Source organism: Sminthopsis crassicaudata, chromosome 4, assembly GCF_048593235.1.
Source record: "Sminthopsis crassicaudata isolate SCR6 chromosome 4, ASM4859323v1, whole genome shotgun sequence".
Classification (NCBI taxonomy): Eukaryota; Metazoa; Chordata; class Mammalia; order Dasyuromorphia; family Dasyuridae; genus Sminthopsis; species Sminthopsis crassicaudata.
The window spans coordinates 378,587,889-378,605,737 of record NC_133620.1 but is presented as its reverse complement, the minus strand read 5'-3'; the positions used below and the strand labels follow the sequence as shown (position 1 = coordinate 378,605,737).

General features: G+C 34.9%; 1 protein-coding gene across 1 annotated transcript in view; it reads right to left on the bottom strand.

Annotated features, from left to right (window-relative positions):
• The window catches only part of FSAF1 (40S small subunit processome assembly factor 1), a 32,007-nt gene that overhangs the window by 10,163 nt on the left and 3,995 nt on the right, over window positions 1-17,849 (bottom strand). The window contains exon 2 of the mRNA XM_074262343.1: window positions 13,576-13,922. Within this exon, the coding sequence (XP_074118444.1) occupies window positions 13,576-13,922 (347 nt within the window). The remainder of the gene's footprint in view (window positions 1-13,575; window positions 13,923-17,849) is intronic.

Below are 17,849 nucleotides of genomic sequence, written 5' to 3'. Positions count from 1 at the left end.
CATATATTATGGGTTAAGCAGGCTTTTGTGTGCTGCCCTGGAAATGTAGCTACCATTTAAAATACTTCATCTAGGCCTCTCAAGATAAATGAACAAGAATAATACTTGATTCTAAGTATAACTGTATGTGGCACCTTCACAAAAACCGACCATGAATTAGAGCATAAACACATCACAAAAGAATGCAGAAAAGAAGAAATTTTAAAAGCATCTTTCACAGACAATAATGCAATAAAATTATATTCGATAAAAGAGTCTTTGAGGCAAAGATTGAAAATCGATTGAGAATTTTCACAATCAATTAATTCTAAAGAACAGGTGGAAAGAAATCATAAAAGAGAGAAAAGGACCTACATATGTAAATATGTTTGTAGCAGTTCTTTTTGTAGTGGCAAGAAACTAGAAGTTAAGTGGATGTTCATCAGTTGGGGAATAGTTAAATAAGTTATGGTATAAAAATGTTATAAAATATTATTGTTCTATAAGAAATGATGAGCAGGCTGATTTCAGAAAAGCCTAGATTTACATGTACTGACGATGAATGAAGTGAGCAGAACCAAGAGAACATTGTACACAATAACAAAATTATGTGATGATCAAATTCCAATAAACTTGAGTTAGAAAAGGTCATCTGCATCCAGAGAGATAGCTATGGAGACTGAATGTGGATCAAAACATGCGATTTTACCTTCTTTTTGGTTTATTTATCGGGTTTTATTCCCCCTTTTGGTCTGATTTTTCTTGCGCAACATGACAAATACATAAATATCTTTAAAAGCATTACATATATTTAAGGGAGGGAGGGAGAAAAATTAGAACACAAACTCTTACAAAAATGAATGATGAAAACTATCTTTACATGTATTTGAAAAAATAAAATACTATTAAGAAGAATAAAATAAAATAAAGAATAGGTGGGTCAATCATAATCATAAAAACTATCAATCATCTCATTAAGATAATAATATCAATGAGACTATACACCAAAATTTTTAGGATGCAACCAAAGCAGTTTCTTACACTTCACCTATAGACAAGAGGACTCAAGGGATGGGGGTGGGAGTGAGGTTAAAGAGACACAGACAGAAGCACAGAGAGAGCAAAGGTCAATGATATAGGCACACAACTAAAAAAACACTAGAAAATGACAAATACCAAAATACAAATTACAAAAATCAAAGAACAAAATTGAGAGCAAAAAATCTACTAAAAAGAGCTTGTTTTAAAAAACCTAATCCAATCAATAGAACAGAATATTATTGCCAGGGAAAAGTACATTCCAAATGCAATTTTCAAAGGGCACTGCATTCCAATCAATGCAAAAACCAAACCTGATTTCACAAAAGTATCAGGAAAACAATCTTCTCCTCCCCAAGCAAGTAGCTTAAACTTTCTGAGATTCAGTTTTCTCCTCTGTGAAATGAGGGAACTGGATAAGACAACCTCTAATTCCCTTTCCAGTTCTAAATCTATGGCAGTATTAGTTGAAAGACATAGTTAATAATTAGACTTGCTTTGTCTAGCCAGACGTTTTGTAACAAGGGAGAATTCTATGAGTGAGCCTAAACAAATAAGTTACATAACAAACTTTTGGAATCAATCCATTTTTAGCTGGGGAAGTCTTCAGTACAATTAGTGAACTGAGGGAGAGTAGGTCAAAGATCAAACCTGAAGTATGAAAATTTGGTAGGATTTCAGTAGAGCACAAGAGATGACTTATACAGAAAGTTCTTATACTTCAGTAACTTAAAGAATGAGTTACTATCTGGGGAAATCCTTAAAAAGGCTGTTTTTATCTAGAGGCAACACAGTGTTATGGATAGGGAACCAGCTTTGAAGCTAGGAGGACATGGTTTTAAATCTCACCTATGGTCTACTCATTTGGAGTAGATGGACAAACTGATACCCAAAGAGAGAGATGAAGTAATTTGTTCTAGCACTGGGTTGAAACCCAGGAGCCTGAGCCTAAAACTAGCATTTTTACTGGAGAATATCCTCTGAATATTGTACCTGAGATTAGGATAAAAACCAAGGTCAGGGCTACTTAGGTTACTACAGAGGGACCTCTGGATCATTAGTATGCAGTTTGAAGAGAGTGAGTAAGGAGGGTGTATAGGCACACAGACGGGTATTATACACACACACACACACACACACACACACACACACACACACACACAACTCATAGATGATACAGGCTACCAAACAGATCCAGTTGGAGAAGGGAGACTTGACTGCCTGGAACTGATGAGAGATATTACTTGACTCCATGAGAGTTAATGTGATGATCAAGACAGAGTTATATAAAGAAGAGGATCAAGGACAGAGACCTGGAATTCCTCCATGATAAGGGGCAGGATAATAATCCTGTAGAGGAAATTGAAGAGTGCATCCAGACATATAGCAGGAAAATTAAGAGAGATCAGTGTTATGAGAATTCAGGAAGGACAGAAGAGGTGACATTGTCAACCGCTGCAAGAGGAATTAACAAGCTTTTTACTAAGAAAAAGTCATTGGATTGTAACTATAAAGAGATCAGTGATAATCTTGGAAAAAACTAGTGAGGACAATGATAAGAACAAAAGTCAGATTGTCAGAAGTTGAGAAAATGAAAGCAAAGAACACAGACAACTTTTTTTTTTTTTTAAAGAATTTGGCTATAATGCAAAAATCTTAAATAAAATAATTAGCAAAGAGATTGCAGCAAAGTTATCTCTAAGATAATACACCATGACCAAATAGGATTTATACCAGAAATGCAGGACTGGTTCAATATTAGGAAAACTATTAGGATAATTGACTATATGAGGGGTTCTCAAACTACAGCCCACGGATCAGATGCAGCCCACTGAGGACTATGCAGCCCACTGAGGACTATGTGGCCCGCTGGGTTATGGCAAATGGGCTGAGGGGTAGAGACAGAGTGTGAGTTTTTGTTTTTACTATAGTCCGGCCCTCCAACAGTCTGAGAGACAGTGAACTGGCCCCCTATTTAAAAAGTTTGAGGACCACTGGACTATATCAACAACTAACTAAAAAAAAAAAAAAAAATCATATGATTATCTCAATAGATGCAGAGAAAGCATTTGACAAAATTCAACACCCATTCCTATTAAAACAGTAGAGAGTATAGAAATAAATGGAGTTTTCCCTGAAATGATCAGTAGCATCTATTTAAACCCATCAAGAAGCATCAGATGTAATAGGGATAAACTAGAACTATTCCCAATAAGATAGGGGGTAAATAAGGTTGCCTACTATCACCCTTACTATTCAATATTGTATTAAATATGTTAGTTGTGGCAATAATAGAAGAAAAAGAGATTAAAGGAATTAGAATAGGTAAGGATTAATAATAATAATATATAATAATAATAATAAGGTAAGACATTTGTAGATTAATAGAATATGCAAATGATGGGAAATGGTGTATAGTTGAAATTTGGAAAGGGAGCAACAGGATAAGGAGGCAAGGGACTTGGGAAGAGAATAAGTGTAAAGCTGAATTGCTAAAACTATAGTCAAGATTTTGAAGGGGATGAAAATAATGCTAGAGGGTGATGGCTTAGAAAATCAGGCAAAGTTGGACTAGACTGAAGGTTACAGTGAAGTCAAAAAATAGGTTTAAGAGAGGTGAGACTGAAGGAGAGCTGGAAAGTTATGGTCAAATAAAGGAATTTTGGAATTATGGGTGGGAGAAATGGTATAAACATAGAAGAAATCCAAAAGTGATGAAATGATAACATTAATGATAGGATCATTCCTAAGGGTAGCTAGAACATAGTGAAAATACCAATCATAGGATTTGAGGAGGCTGATTACCAGAGAGGTACTATATTGGAGAGTATATCAATATGTAAATTCAAGTAGAAAAATAAATATAAGGTTAAGAATGGAGGTGAACTTGAAGTCTATGAAAACTCAACTGCAAATTAAAAAAAAAAAGGTTTTCAAGCTATCTTTGGGACAAAAGGAACAAACAACGATTGACTTATTGCTTTAGTTAGGGCAAATGTAAGGCAGATAACAAGGTCACATTTACATGGGCTATTTTATACTTAGAATCAGTGTCAGAATTTTTGCTACCAAATCTAATAATGCTCTTTCCAAAATGCCATTGAAGAACATGATCTGCAATCTACAAAAGGTAGAGAAATGTAAGTGGCAATTAAAAGGCTCAGGGGACAGAGTATAGGGCCTGGAATCAGGGAGACCTGAATTCAAACCTGGCTTCAAACACCTTAAACTAGTTGTGTGATCTTGGGCAAGCCATTTAACTTCTAGATGCCTTTGGATAAGGAATTGGCAAACCATTCCAGTATCCTTTCAAGAAAACCCCATGGATAGTATGGGATGGTCCATGAGATCATGAAGAGTCAGACACTTCTGAACAACAAATGAAATATAAGATATTTGAGCAAAGAATAAGACAACATCTTAGCTGTTTTAACTGAGTTCAAGTTTGAGCTATTCATTAAGGGCTATGAAAAAACAGCCTATTACTGTGGACAGAGAACTGAACTTTAAGGTCCTGCTCTAACAATGACCAACACACCTGAATAAATTGGTTAAATAATCTGTTTCTTCATCTGTAAAAATGGCATGATAACATTTGTACTATCTACTGCACAAAGTTGCCTTAGTCAAGTCTTAAAGACTATATACAATTGTGAGTTGTTCTTGAACTAAAGCCAACATTTTAAAGCTTATCTTTGGATGCTACTGCTGTCCACCCCCACAACCTGAAGTAAACCTTCAATAGAGAGAAAGGAGGATTCTCCAAAACACAAAAGTGAAATCTGCAGAGAAAAAACTGGTAAAACCTGAAAACACTCCTGCATTCTTAATTACATGACTCCAATTAAAAGTTTCTTATTTTCAATGCTATGATTTGCTTAGTATCACAACCTTCTCAATCCAATTCAATATCCTAAGGGAGAAAATAATCTCTTCTGTCCCTTATCAGAGTCCCAGTCCATTTAAAGAAACAAAAAAGTCTCTCTCTCTCTCACACACACACACACTGTATCCTCTCACACACTCACACTATATCTCTCTCTCACACATACACTCACAATGTCCTCTCACACTCACTTTCTGTCACACACATTCACATTGTCTCACATACATGCTTTGTCTCTCAGTGTCCTCACACACATTCACACTTTTTTCTGTCACACACACTGTCAGTCTCTCACACATTTTTCTCTTTTGCACACTCACTTTCTGTCACACACACTGTCTCACACATTTTTTTGTCTTTCAAACATTCTCACTTTGTCACACACACTCACACTTTGTCTCTCATACTTATGCTTTGTCTCTCACACATACTCACTTTTTCTGTCATACACACTCACTTTGTCTCACCAGTCTCTCTCACACACATTTTTCTGTCTTTTTCACACTCACTGTTACACACATTCATATTGTCACACACACACTGTGTCATCTCACACACATTTTCCTCTTTCACACACACTCACTTTCTTTGTCATACACACTCATGCTTTGTCTCTCACACACTCAATCTCACACTTATTTTTCTGTCTCTCATACACCCTCACTTTTTCTCACACACACTCACACTTTCTGTCACATACTCACTTTGTCACACACACTCATGCTTTGTCTCTCACACACACATACACTGTCTCTCACAGTGTCCTCTAACACATTTTTCTCCCTCAAACACTCACACTTTAAATCACACACACTCACACTTTGTCTCTGTTTCTCTCTGTTTCTCTCTGTTTCTCTCTCTCTCTGTTTCTCTCTCTCTCTCTCTCTCTCTCTCTCTCTCTCTCTCTCTCTCTCTCTCTCTCTCTCTCACACACACACACACACACACACACACATATATATATGCATGCACACTTTTGTGCCAATGTCACAATCTTACTCTCTAAAATAAAAGCCACTGTAGATAGGATCCACTCCTGACTCATTTTTTTCCTTCCAGAAGCCTCATTATCCCTTCCCTCCCCCATTTCTCACTCTGGAAGTAGACTCTTCCTCCTGAAGCTTCTTCCTGATTGGCTGGTTCTCCTGGAACTTCTACTTTATGGAAACTGGCCAGACCAGCCACGTCTTCATTCTCCAGACATTACTTTGTGATTCCTTGGACTTTCTCTGCCAGGTAGCACCAGCTTGGGGACTGTCCCCTCATTTCTCCCAGTCTTTCAGTTTTCTCTTATGTGTTGTCTCACCTTATTAAAATATAAGCTTCGAGAGAATTCTGGGAAGATGGCAGATAGGTCATAAAATCCCAAGCTCTCCAGATTTCCTCCGAAAGCAAGACAAAATAGTGCTTCAGGGTGAACACAGAGTGGTAAAAACAAGCCAGAGTTGGGGCAGAACAGTGGTCCTCCTGGGAAAACTGGAGCAGAGAGAAAGATTACAGAATGGGAGATTTGGTTCCTATGAGGTACAAAGCAGGGGGGGAGAGGGGGGGAGGGAAAGGGGGAAAAAGGGAAGGAGGAGAGAAGAAAGGGTATGTGTGAAAGAGTGAGGGAACTTCTGCTGATAAGGGATGTCAGGTGCAGAGACATGACCCTGGGCAAAAAACAAACAAACAAACAAAAAAACCCAGCCCACTCCAGGTGAGCTCAGAAGCAGCAGGGCAGGGACATGGTTGGCTGTGGACACTTACAGGAGGCAGACTTCTTGGTTTAGGTTCCAAGCAAGAGAGGAGAACTAAAGGAAGTCAGAGGCACTATCCCCCAAACTCCAGGATTAGAGCTGATTACAATAACATATAAATAACTTTTTTAAGTGAACAGGCAAAGTGTTAGAATAAGAGGGGAAATTCAGAAATAGAAAAACAATCCATCAATTACCACCTGAAAGAGATACTATAAGGAAAACCTATAGGAATATCATGGCCAAATTACAAAACCTCCAGGCCAAGGATAAAATATTATGAGCAACAAGAAAAAACCAATTAAAATAAGGTGGAGTCACAATTAGAATCTTGTATGATTCTACAGTGGCTATAATAAAAGACCGCAGGTCTTAGAAAACGATATATAAAAAGACTAAAAGATTTGGGCTTGTGGCAAAAAATATATTCAGCAAAATTAGGCATAATCCTGAATAAAAAAATAAATGGACATTCAGCGAATTGCCAGATTTTTAGGATTTTGTTGTAAAAAAAAAACCTGGACTTAATAGAAAATTTGATGTATAACATTTGAGAGAAATAAGGTAAATGTCAAAGATTAAAAGTATAAGGAACTCAAAAAGGACAAACCAATTTTTTATATGTAAAATATAAACTGCTTGTCTAAGACAACCCTTAATAATTGGGGAGTTCAAAACAAAGATTATGATAGAGTTGAGTATGATGTAAAAAGCAAAACCATGTCAAAAATGGTAAAAAGAATAATTATCTTATGCAAATGAGATACAAGAGAAAGAACTGATCTAGAGGAATTAAATAGGGAAAGAGGACTGGTAGTTCTGGACCCCTATTCTCATAGAAAATGAATTAAAGAGGGAAATATATATATATACACATATATATGTATACACACACATACATACATACATATACGCACACATATTTATATATATATGATGGGAGAAAGGTGAGGAAAGAATTATTAGAGGGAATCCTAATCACATCAGATATAAGTAAAAGAGAAAACAACATACATTTAGAAAGGAATAAGAGGCACATAAAGGATGATATCATAAAAAAATCAGAAGAACAAGGAATAATTTACCTCTCAGATCCTTTGGAGAAGGAATTTATGATCAAAGAAAAATTAGAGAACATTATGAAAGGAAAATGGACAATTTTGATTTAATTTTGATTAAATTAAAAAAAAGTTTTTACACAAAAAAAAATGTTTGTGGCAGCCCTTCTTGTAGTGGCAAGAAACTGAAAACTGAGTGGATGCCCATCAGCTGTAGAATGGCTGAATAAGTTATGGTATATGAATGTTATAGAATATTATTGTTCTATAAAAAACGATCAGCAGGATGATTTCAGAGAGGCCTGGAGAGACTTACATGAACTGATGCTGAGTGAAATAAGCAAAACCAGAAGATCACTGTACACGGCAACAACAAGATTATATGATGATCAATTCTGATGCATGTGGCTCTTTCCAACAATGACATAATTCAGATCAGTTCCAATAATCTTGTGATGAAGAGAGCCACCTATCCCCAGAAAGAGGATTGTGGGAACTAAATGTAGATCACAACATAGCATTTTCACTCTTTCTGTTGTTTGCTTGCATTTTGTTTTCTCTCTAGTTTTTTTCCTTCTTGATCTGATTTTTCTTGTGCAGCAAGATAATCATATAAATATGATACATATATTGGATTTAATATATATTTTAACATATTTAACATGTATTAGACTACCTGCCGTCTAGGGGAGGGGATGGGGGGAAGGAGGGGAAAATTTGAAACACAAGGTTTTGCAAAGATGAATGTTGAAAAATTAGCCATGCATGTTTTGTAAATAAAAAGCCTTAATTTAAAAAAAAGAAAGAAAGAAAGAAAAGTTTTTGCACAAACAGAAACAAGATTAAGTACAAAGCTGGGAAAAAATCTTTACAGCCAGTATTTCTGATAAAGGTCTCATTTCTAAAATATATAAAGAACTGTGTCAAATTTATAAGAATACACATTATTCCCTAATTGATAAATGATCAAAGAATATGAACAATTTTCAGATGATGAAATTAAAGCAATTTATAATTATATGAAAAAAATGCTCTAAATCACTATTGATTAGAGAAATGCAAATTAAAACAACTCTGAAGTACTACCTCACACTTCTGAGATTGGCTAAGATGACAGGAAAAGATGATGATAAATGTTGGAGGGGATGTGGGAAAACTGGGACATTTAATACATTGTTGTTGTTCTGAAATGAGTCAACCATTCTAGAGAGCAATCTGGAACAATGCCCTTTGACCTAGCAGTGCCAAGGAAGTCATAAAGGAGGGAAAAGGACCCACATGTGCAAAAATGTTCGTAGCAGCTATTTTTATGTGGCAAAGAATTGGAAAAGGAGTGGATGCCCATCAATTGGGGAATGACTGAACAAGTTGTGGTCTATGAAGGTAATGGAATATTATTGTTCTATTAAAAATGATGAACAAGTTGACTTTATAAAGGAAATCTGGAAAGATTTACATGAACTGATGCTGACCGAAACGAGCAGAACCAGGAATACATTGTACACAATAACAGCAAGATTGTATAATGATCAACTATGAAAGACTTAGTTTTTCTCAGTGATTCAGTGATCCAAAGCAATCCCAATAGACTTTGGACAGAAAATGCCATCTGCATCCAGAAAAAGAACTAAGGAGACTGAATAAAAATCAACACATGCTATGTTCACTTCTTTTTTTTTTTTTTTTAATATCTCCCATGGTTCTTCCCTTTTGCTCTGATTTTTCTCTGCCAACATTAATTCATAAAACAATACCTAAGTGAAATGGATGACTTCCTCCAAAAATATAGGCTTCCGAGATTAACAGAGGAGGAGATAAATTGCTTAAATAGTCCCATTTCAGAAAAAGAAATAGAACAAGCTATTAATCAACTCCCCAGGAAAAAATCCCCAGGACCAGATGAATTTACATGTGAATTCTACCAAACATTTAAAGAACAATTAGCCCCAATGTTATATAAACTATTTGAAAAAATAGGGGATGAAGGAGTCCTACCAAACTCCTTTTATGACACAGACATGGTACTGATACCTAAACCAGGTAGATAGAAAACTGAGAAAGAAAACTATAGACCAATTTCCTTAATGAATATTGATGCTAAAATCTTAAATAAGATATTAGCAAAAAGACTTCAGAAAATCATGATCAAGTAGGATTGATACCAGGAATGCAGGGCTGGTTTAATATTAGGAAAACTATTAGTATAATTGACCATATTAATAATCAAATTAATAAAAACTATATGATCATCTCAATAGATGCAGAAAAAGCATTTGATAAAATCCAACATCCATTCTTACTAAAAACGCTTGAGAGTATAGGAATAAATGGACTATTCCTTAGAATAATCAGGAACATATATTTACCGCCCTCAGTAAGCATAATATGCAATAGAGATAAACTGGAACCTTTCCCAATAAGATCAGGAGTGAAACAAGGTTGCCCACTATCACCATTACTATTCAATATTGTATTAGAAATGCTAGCCTCAGCAATGAAGGAATAAGAGTAGGTAATGAGGAAATCAAACTGTCACTCTTTGCAGATGATATGATGGTATACTTAGAAAACCCCAGAGATTCTAATAAAAAGTTATTAGAAATAATTCACAACTTTAGCAAAGTTGCTGGATACAAAATAAATCCACATAAATCCTCAGCATTTTTATACACCACCAACAAAATGCAACAGCAAGAGATACAAAGAGAAATTCCATTCCAAACAAATGTTGAGAGTATAAAATATTTGGGAATATATCTACCAAAGGAAAGTCAGGAATTGTATGAGCAAAATTATGAAACACTTGCCACAAAAATAAAGTCAGATTTAAATAATTGGAAAGACATTCAGTGCTCTTGGATAGGCTGAGCAAATATAATAAAGATGACAATACTCCCCAAACTAATCTATTTATTTAGTGCTATTCCAATCAGACTCCCAAGAAACTATTTTAATGACCTAGAAAAAAATAACAACAAAATTCATATGGAAGAATAAAAGGTTGAGAATTGCAAGGGAACTAATGAAAAAAAAGTCAGATGAAGGTAGTCTAGGTGTACCTCCTGATCTAGTCTTTGACAAACCCAAAGATACCAACATTTGGGATAAAAATTCATTATTTGAAAAAAAACTGTTGGGAAAACTGTAAATTAGTATGGCAGAAATTAGATATGGATCCACACTTAACCCCATATACCAAGATAAGATCAAAATGGGTCCATGATTTGGGCATAAAGAATGAGATCATAAATAGATTAGAGGAACATAGGATAGCTTACCTCTCAGACCTGTGGAGGAGGAAGGAATTTATGACCGGAGGAGAACTAGAGATCATTATCAATCACAAAATAGAAGATTTTGATTACATCAAACTAAAAAGTTTCTGTACAAATAATACTGATGCAAACAAGATTAGAAGGGAAATAACAAATTGGGAAAATATTTTTACAGTTAAAGGTTCTGATAAAGATCTCATTTCCAAAATATATAGAGAACTGACTCTAATTTATAAGAAATCAAACCATTCTCCAATTGATAAATGGTCAAAGGATATGAACAGACAATTCTCAGATGATGAAATTGAAATTATATCCACTCATATGAAAGTGTTCCAAATCACTACTGATCAGAGAAATGCAAATTAAGACAACTCTGAGATACCACTACACACCTGTCAGATTGGCTAAGATGACAGGAACAAATAATGATGAATGTTGGAGGGGATATGGGAAAACTGGGACACTAATACATTGGTGGTGGAGTTGTAAAAGAATCCAACCATTCTGGAGAGCAATTTGGATCTATGCCCAAAAAGTTATCAAACTGTGCATACCCTTTGATCCAGCAGTGCTGCTATTGGGATTATATCCCAAAGAAATACTAAAGAGTGGAAAGGGACCTGTATGTGCCAAAATGTTTGTGGCAGCCCTTTTTGTAGTGGCTAGAAACTGGAAGATGAATGGATGTCCATCAATTGGAGAATGGTTGGGTAAATTATGGTATATGAAGGTTATGGAATATTATTGTTCTGTGAGAAATGACCAGCAGGATGAATTCAGAAAGATTTGGAGAGATTTACATGAACTGATGCTGAGTGAAATGAGCAGAACCAGAAGTGCACTATACACTTCAACAATGCTGTATGAAGATGTATTCTGATGGAAGTGGATATCTTCAGCATAAAGAAGATCCAACTCACTTCCAGTTGATCAATGATGGACAGAAATAACTACACCCAGAGAAGGAACACTGGGAAGTGAATGTAAATTGTTAGCACTACTCTCTATCTACCCAGGTTACTTATACCTTCGGAATCTAATACTTAATGTGCAACAAGAAAATTGGATTTACACACATATATTGTGTTTAGGTTATACTGTAACACATGTAAAATGTATGAGATTGCCTGTCATCTAGGGGAGGGAGTAGAGGGAGGGAGGGGAAAATATGGGAAAATGAATATAAGGGATAATGTTATAAAAAAATTACTCATGCATATATACTGTCAAAAAAATATTTATAATTATAAAATTAAAAAACAACAACAAAAATTCATAAAACAATGTGTATTAAAAATAAATAAACAGAAGAAGAAGGGAATAAGAGTCTTCTAAATTTATAAAGAAATAAGAGTTTGAAGAACCTTGGAGAGAGAAGTAGATTAAGTAAAAGGAGTTAAAGGTAGAGGGTGGAAGTAAAGGAGAGGAGTCAGGACGAATAGGAAATAAAGAGATACACATAAACATAAAGATCAGAGTAGAATTTATTATGTAAAAAAAGCAGAGGTAGTAATTAATCATGATCTAAAAATTAAAACTAAAATAGATTTCATCAAAAGATAACAAATAGGGGCAGCTAGGTGGCACAGTGGATAGAGCATCAGCCCTGAATTCAGGAGGACCCGAGTTCAAATCTGATCTCAGACACTTAACACTTCCTAGCTGTGTGACCCTGGGCAAGTCACTTAACCCCAGCCTCAGGAAAGAAAAAAAAGAAAAAAGATAAAAATATAAGAAAACTACACTCTGTTATCCATGTTAGAAAAATATAGATGTTATCTACCTTCAGAAAAACAGAAGACAAACATGTATAGTATAGTCTTACATAGATATGAATGTATATAATCACGCACATATGAATGTATATGTGTGTATAATATATATGTATATATTATGTATATGTATGTATATGAATATATATGTATGTATATAATCATGTTTTTGTGTGTATATGTATATGAATGTATATGTGTATATATAATATATATGTATATATTATGTATATGTATGTATATGAATGTATATATGTATATAATCATGTTTTTGTGTGTATATGTATATGAATGTATATGTGTGTATATAATATATATGTATATATTATGTATATGTATGTATATGAATGTATATATATATGTATATAATCATGTTTTTGTGTGTGTGTTTATCTGTGATGGGGGTTTCTGGTCAATGTCTTATAAAGGTCCTTCTGCAAATGAGACAGCTGGGTAATCAGCAAACATTAATTAACTTGCACAAAGAATGACAAATGAGCCAGATTTATAAATGGCACATCTTCAGAATTTGGAGTTAATGAACCAGCAAGTTATTTATTAAACTTCTTCTATTCCTATGCTAGACTGTGGGAATAAAAGACAAAAATTAAACCATCCTTGTCTTCAAAAAGCTTACATTTTACATAATTGCTGCCTGTTCCTACGTGTGGCATTATCTCCTACAAAAATCAAGCTTTTGGGGGGGGGGGGGGGGAAAGTGCTTGATTAAGGTAGAAAACCTATTAAGGTAGAAACGCTATATGTTACCAAGAATAATAGGGTTCAGGGTACTGTATTAATTAGATATAAACAGATATTTATTACCTTTGTGTCTTCAGTCTTGGGTGGTTCTACTTCAATTTTCTTCTTTTTATTCCAGCTGTGAAACTCAACCACTTCCACTGGTTCTCTTTTCTCCCTTGTTAGCAGTGGTACAGGGGAAATTGTTGCAGAGACTTCTGGATGAGCAGGAGCAGTGGAACCCTTAGAAGGGTCACAAAGAAGCTCTTCCTTAAGCTTTTTGAAGAAGCTAGAAGCACTTTTCTTTTGATCTCTGGAAAGATCATCTGGCTGCAAGGCTGTATCCACTTGTGAGGCTTCTGAAGTACCTGAATCTCTCTTGTTCTTTTTATTTTTGCTTCTTTTCGATGTCTTTTTATCTAAGATTTCTCCTGTGCTTTCAAGGACAAAAGGAAAATATAAACACACTGACTTTTAATGGGATGTTACTATCCTCAAAATACGAGTGTGAAGTGACATACATAAAGGTACCCAGCTAGTTAAGTGGAACAGTAGATGGGGCACTGGGATTAGAATCAGGAAGACCTGAGTTAAAAGCAGCCTCAAACACTTACTAGCTGTGTGATCCTTAGCAAATCACTTAATCTGCCTCAGTATCCTCATCTGTAAAATAGAGAGAATGATAACATCTACCTCCTTGGGTTGTTAATAAGAATCGAATGAGCACAGTGCCTGACACATACTAAATGATATTTAAAATTATTGTAGATAGCAAAGAAAACTTTGCCAGAAATTCCTCTATTGTCCCTGAACCTATTTGTACTGCAACTTCCCCATTCCTCCTTCCTCATTTCCCTGTCTAGGACCTTCTTTATTGCTAAAACAGCAAGAACAATCCTTTTCTATCAGAGAAAGATTATAAAAGACAACTAATGTGAAGATTCTTTCCCATTACTAACTCTAACTCTGTCTAACCATGGGATACCACATTTATTTCTAGTCCACTAATACCCAGCAACAACCTCGTCCAATCTCAAAGTATCTAATACCCAATTCACCTCCTGCCTAAACTGAAACTTAGATAAGCTTTTTGTTCATTCAGGGAGTTTTCACTCATGCAGTGAAGCTCCTTTGCTGTTGAACTTCTAAATTTATGGAAGTGGGCTTGAGGTATGACTTTGGCTTGGGTGTTTTGGTTCTGATTTGGTGAAAGCATAAGGACATAAGACAAAAGTTCAGGTAAGACATTCCTCCCATAGTGTAGTAATAAAAAGTCCTAGGTTAAGAAGCAGGATAGAAGAATGAGTAAGCAAACAAACAAAAAATCCATATGGTAATAAGAAAGCTCAAAATACAAACTTAAAAGAAAAAAGTGACTTAAAAGCATCTATAAACAAAACTTCAAGAAAAAACATAGTTTGAACAAAAGTTGAACAGAATTCCTAGACAAGAAATTTTAAAAGGCCCTAAAAACAATTCTAAAAATTAATGAAAGTGGTAGAGGAAAAAAGTGGGGGAAAAAAATGAAATCTATAATATAAAGAAATGAAAAGAATTAACAGCTTGGAAAATGAGAAACAAAACCTTGAAAATTAGATTTGACCAAATAAAAGCTAATGACTTCAAGAGGCATCAATAAATTAAAATAAAATCAAAAGATTAAAAATGTTATCTCACAGGGAAGAGAATTGACATGGAATACAGATTGAAGAGAGACAATTTAATAAGTCGATGGACTGGGGCAGCTAGGTGGAATAGTGGATAGAGAACCAGTCCTGAAGTCAGGAGGACTAGAATTCAAATATGACCTCAGATATGGCCTGAATTCAACTTTGATCTCAGATACTTAACACTTCCTAGCTATGTCACTTTGGGCAAGTCACTTCAAACAAATAACAACAACAAAAAAAGTCAACGGACTACTCGAAAGAAGAACAAAGACATTATTCCAAATCACAAACAAAAAAACTTTCCAACACCAAGTAGAAACTGAATATAATCATTGGCTACCTCACCCAAAAAATATCAAAATGTAAACTATCAAAACCCAAAACTTCCAGGTTAATGAAAAAATGCTATAAGCAGCCAGAAATCATTGAGATGCCCAGAAGTTACAGTCAGAATCATACAAAATTTGCTAGCCATTATTCTAAAAGGAAAGGAGACCTTGCAACATGATATTCCAGAAGGCAAAAAATTTACTCAACAAAACTGATTATAATCATACTGGGGGAAAATGAACTTTTATTGAAATAGAAAATTACTACTAATTCTTAATGAAAAGACTGAGCTGAAAAAATCTGATATGAAAACACCAGAGACAAAAGAAGCACAAAAAAGTAAACATAAAGAAATGACCAGCAGGAGGATTTCAGAAAGGCCTGGAGAGACTTACATGAATTGATGCTGAGTGAAATGAGCAGGACCAGGAGATCATTATATACTTCAACAACAATACTACATGATGATCAATTCTGATGGACGTGGCTCTCTTCAACAATGAGATGAACCAAATCAGTTCCATTTGTTCAATAATGAATAGAACCAGCTACACCCAGCAAAAGAACTCTGGGAAATGTTTCTGTCCACTTGCAGTTTTGATTTCTTTCTCAGGTTAATTTTACATTATTTCAAAGTCTGATTCTTCTTGTGCAGCAAAATAACTATGAATATGTACACATATATTGGATTTAGCATATATTTTAACATATTTAACATGTATTGGATTACTTGCTAGCTACTGGAGGGGATGGGGGAGAAAGAGGGGAAAATTTGGAACAAAAGGTTTTGCAAGGGTCAATGTTGAAAAATTACCCATGCATATGTTTTGTAAATAAAAGGCTTTATATTTATTTTTGCTATCACTTTGTCTGAAATCATGATGGTAGCTCCTAATTTTAACTTTGCATCTTTCTGTTTCAAATGTGTGCATTAATAGGAACATATTTTTGGATTCTGGTGTCCAATTGGTTCCTCTATCCTTTTCATTTTTTGATGGATGAATTCATCTCATTCACATTCACAATTATGATTTCTGATTATATGTCCCTCCATCCTATTCTCTCATACTTTTCCTTTTTGAAGGTTAGATTTGGTAGATCTCTGGAAAGTACTGAATGGGAACAAAAAGGAATATATCAATTTCTCTCAAAAACAAAAAGGTCATATATATTAAGGTATAAAAATTTTATAAAGATATAAATGCAGAAATGTTCAATCTTCTTTTACTAACCAAAATGTTTTAGAGCTTTTAACACAATTTGTACTGTCCTGCAAGGTATGGCTTCCTCAGGGTTACTACTTGCTTTGGTGAATATTAAGAGTAGCATTTTATTTTATTTAGAAATTATATCTTTTAAATGGTCAAAGGATATGAACAGACAATTTTCAGATGAAGAAATTAAAACCTCTTCTAGTCATATGAAAAGTTTCTCCAAATCACTATTGATCAAAGAAATGCAAATTAAGACAATTCTGAGATACCACTACACACCGGTCAGATTGGCTAAGATGACAGGAAAAGATAATGATGAATGGTGGAGGGGATGTAGGAAAACTGAGACACTGATACAATTTTGGTGGAGTTGTGAATGGATCTAGCCATTCTGGAGAGCAACTTGGAACTATGCTCAAAAAGTTATCCAACTGTGCATATCCTTTAACCTAGCAGCGTTTCTATTGGGATTCTATCCCAAAGAGATCTTAAAGGAGGGAAAGGGACCCACATGTGCAAAAGTGTTTGTGGCAGCCCTGTTTGTAGTGGCTAGAAACTGGAAACTGAGTGGATGCCCATCAATTGGAGAATGGCTGAATACATTATGATATATGAATGTTATGGAATATTAATGTTGTGTAAGAAATGATTAGAAGGATGATTTTAGAGAGGCCTGAAGAGACTTACATGCACCAGGAGATCAATGTACACGGCAACAGCAATATTATACAATGATCAATTCTGATGGAAGTGACATTTTCCAACAATGAGATGATTGATGCCAGTTCCAATGGTCTTGTGATGAAGAGAGCCATCTACACCCAGAGAGGACTGTAGGAACTGAATGTGAATCACCACATAATATTCTCACTCTGTTGTTGTTCGCTTGCATTTTGTTCTTACTCATTTATATTCTTTTTTATCTGGTTTCTCTTGTGAAGCAAGAGAACTGTATAAATGTTTATACATATTGAATTTGATGTATAATGAATTGCTTGCCATATAGGGGAGGGGATTCAGGGGAAGGAGGAGAAAATCTGAAACACAAGGCTATGCAAGGGTCAATGTTGTCAAATTATCTGTGCATATGTTTGAAAATAAAAAGCTTTACTTAAAAAATTATATCTTTTTAAAAAAACATTCC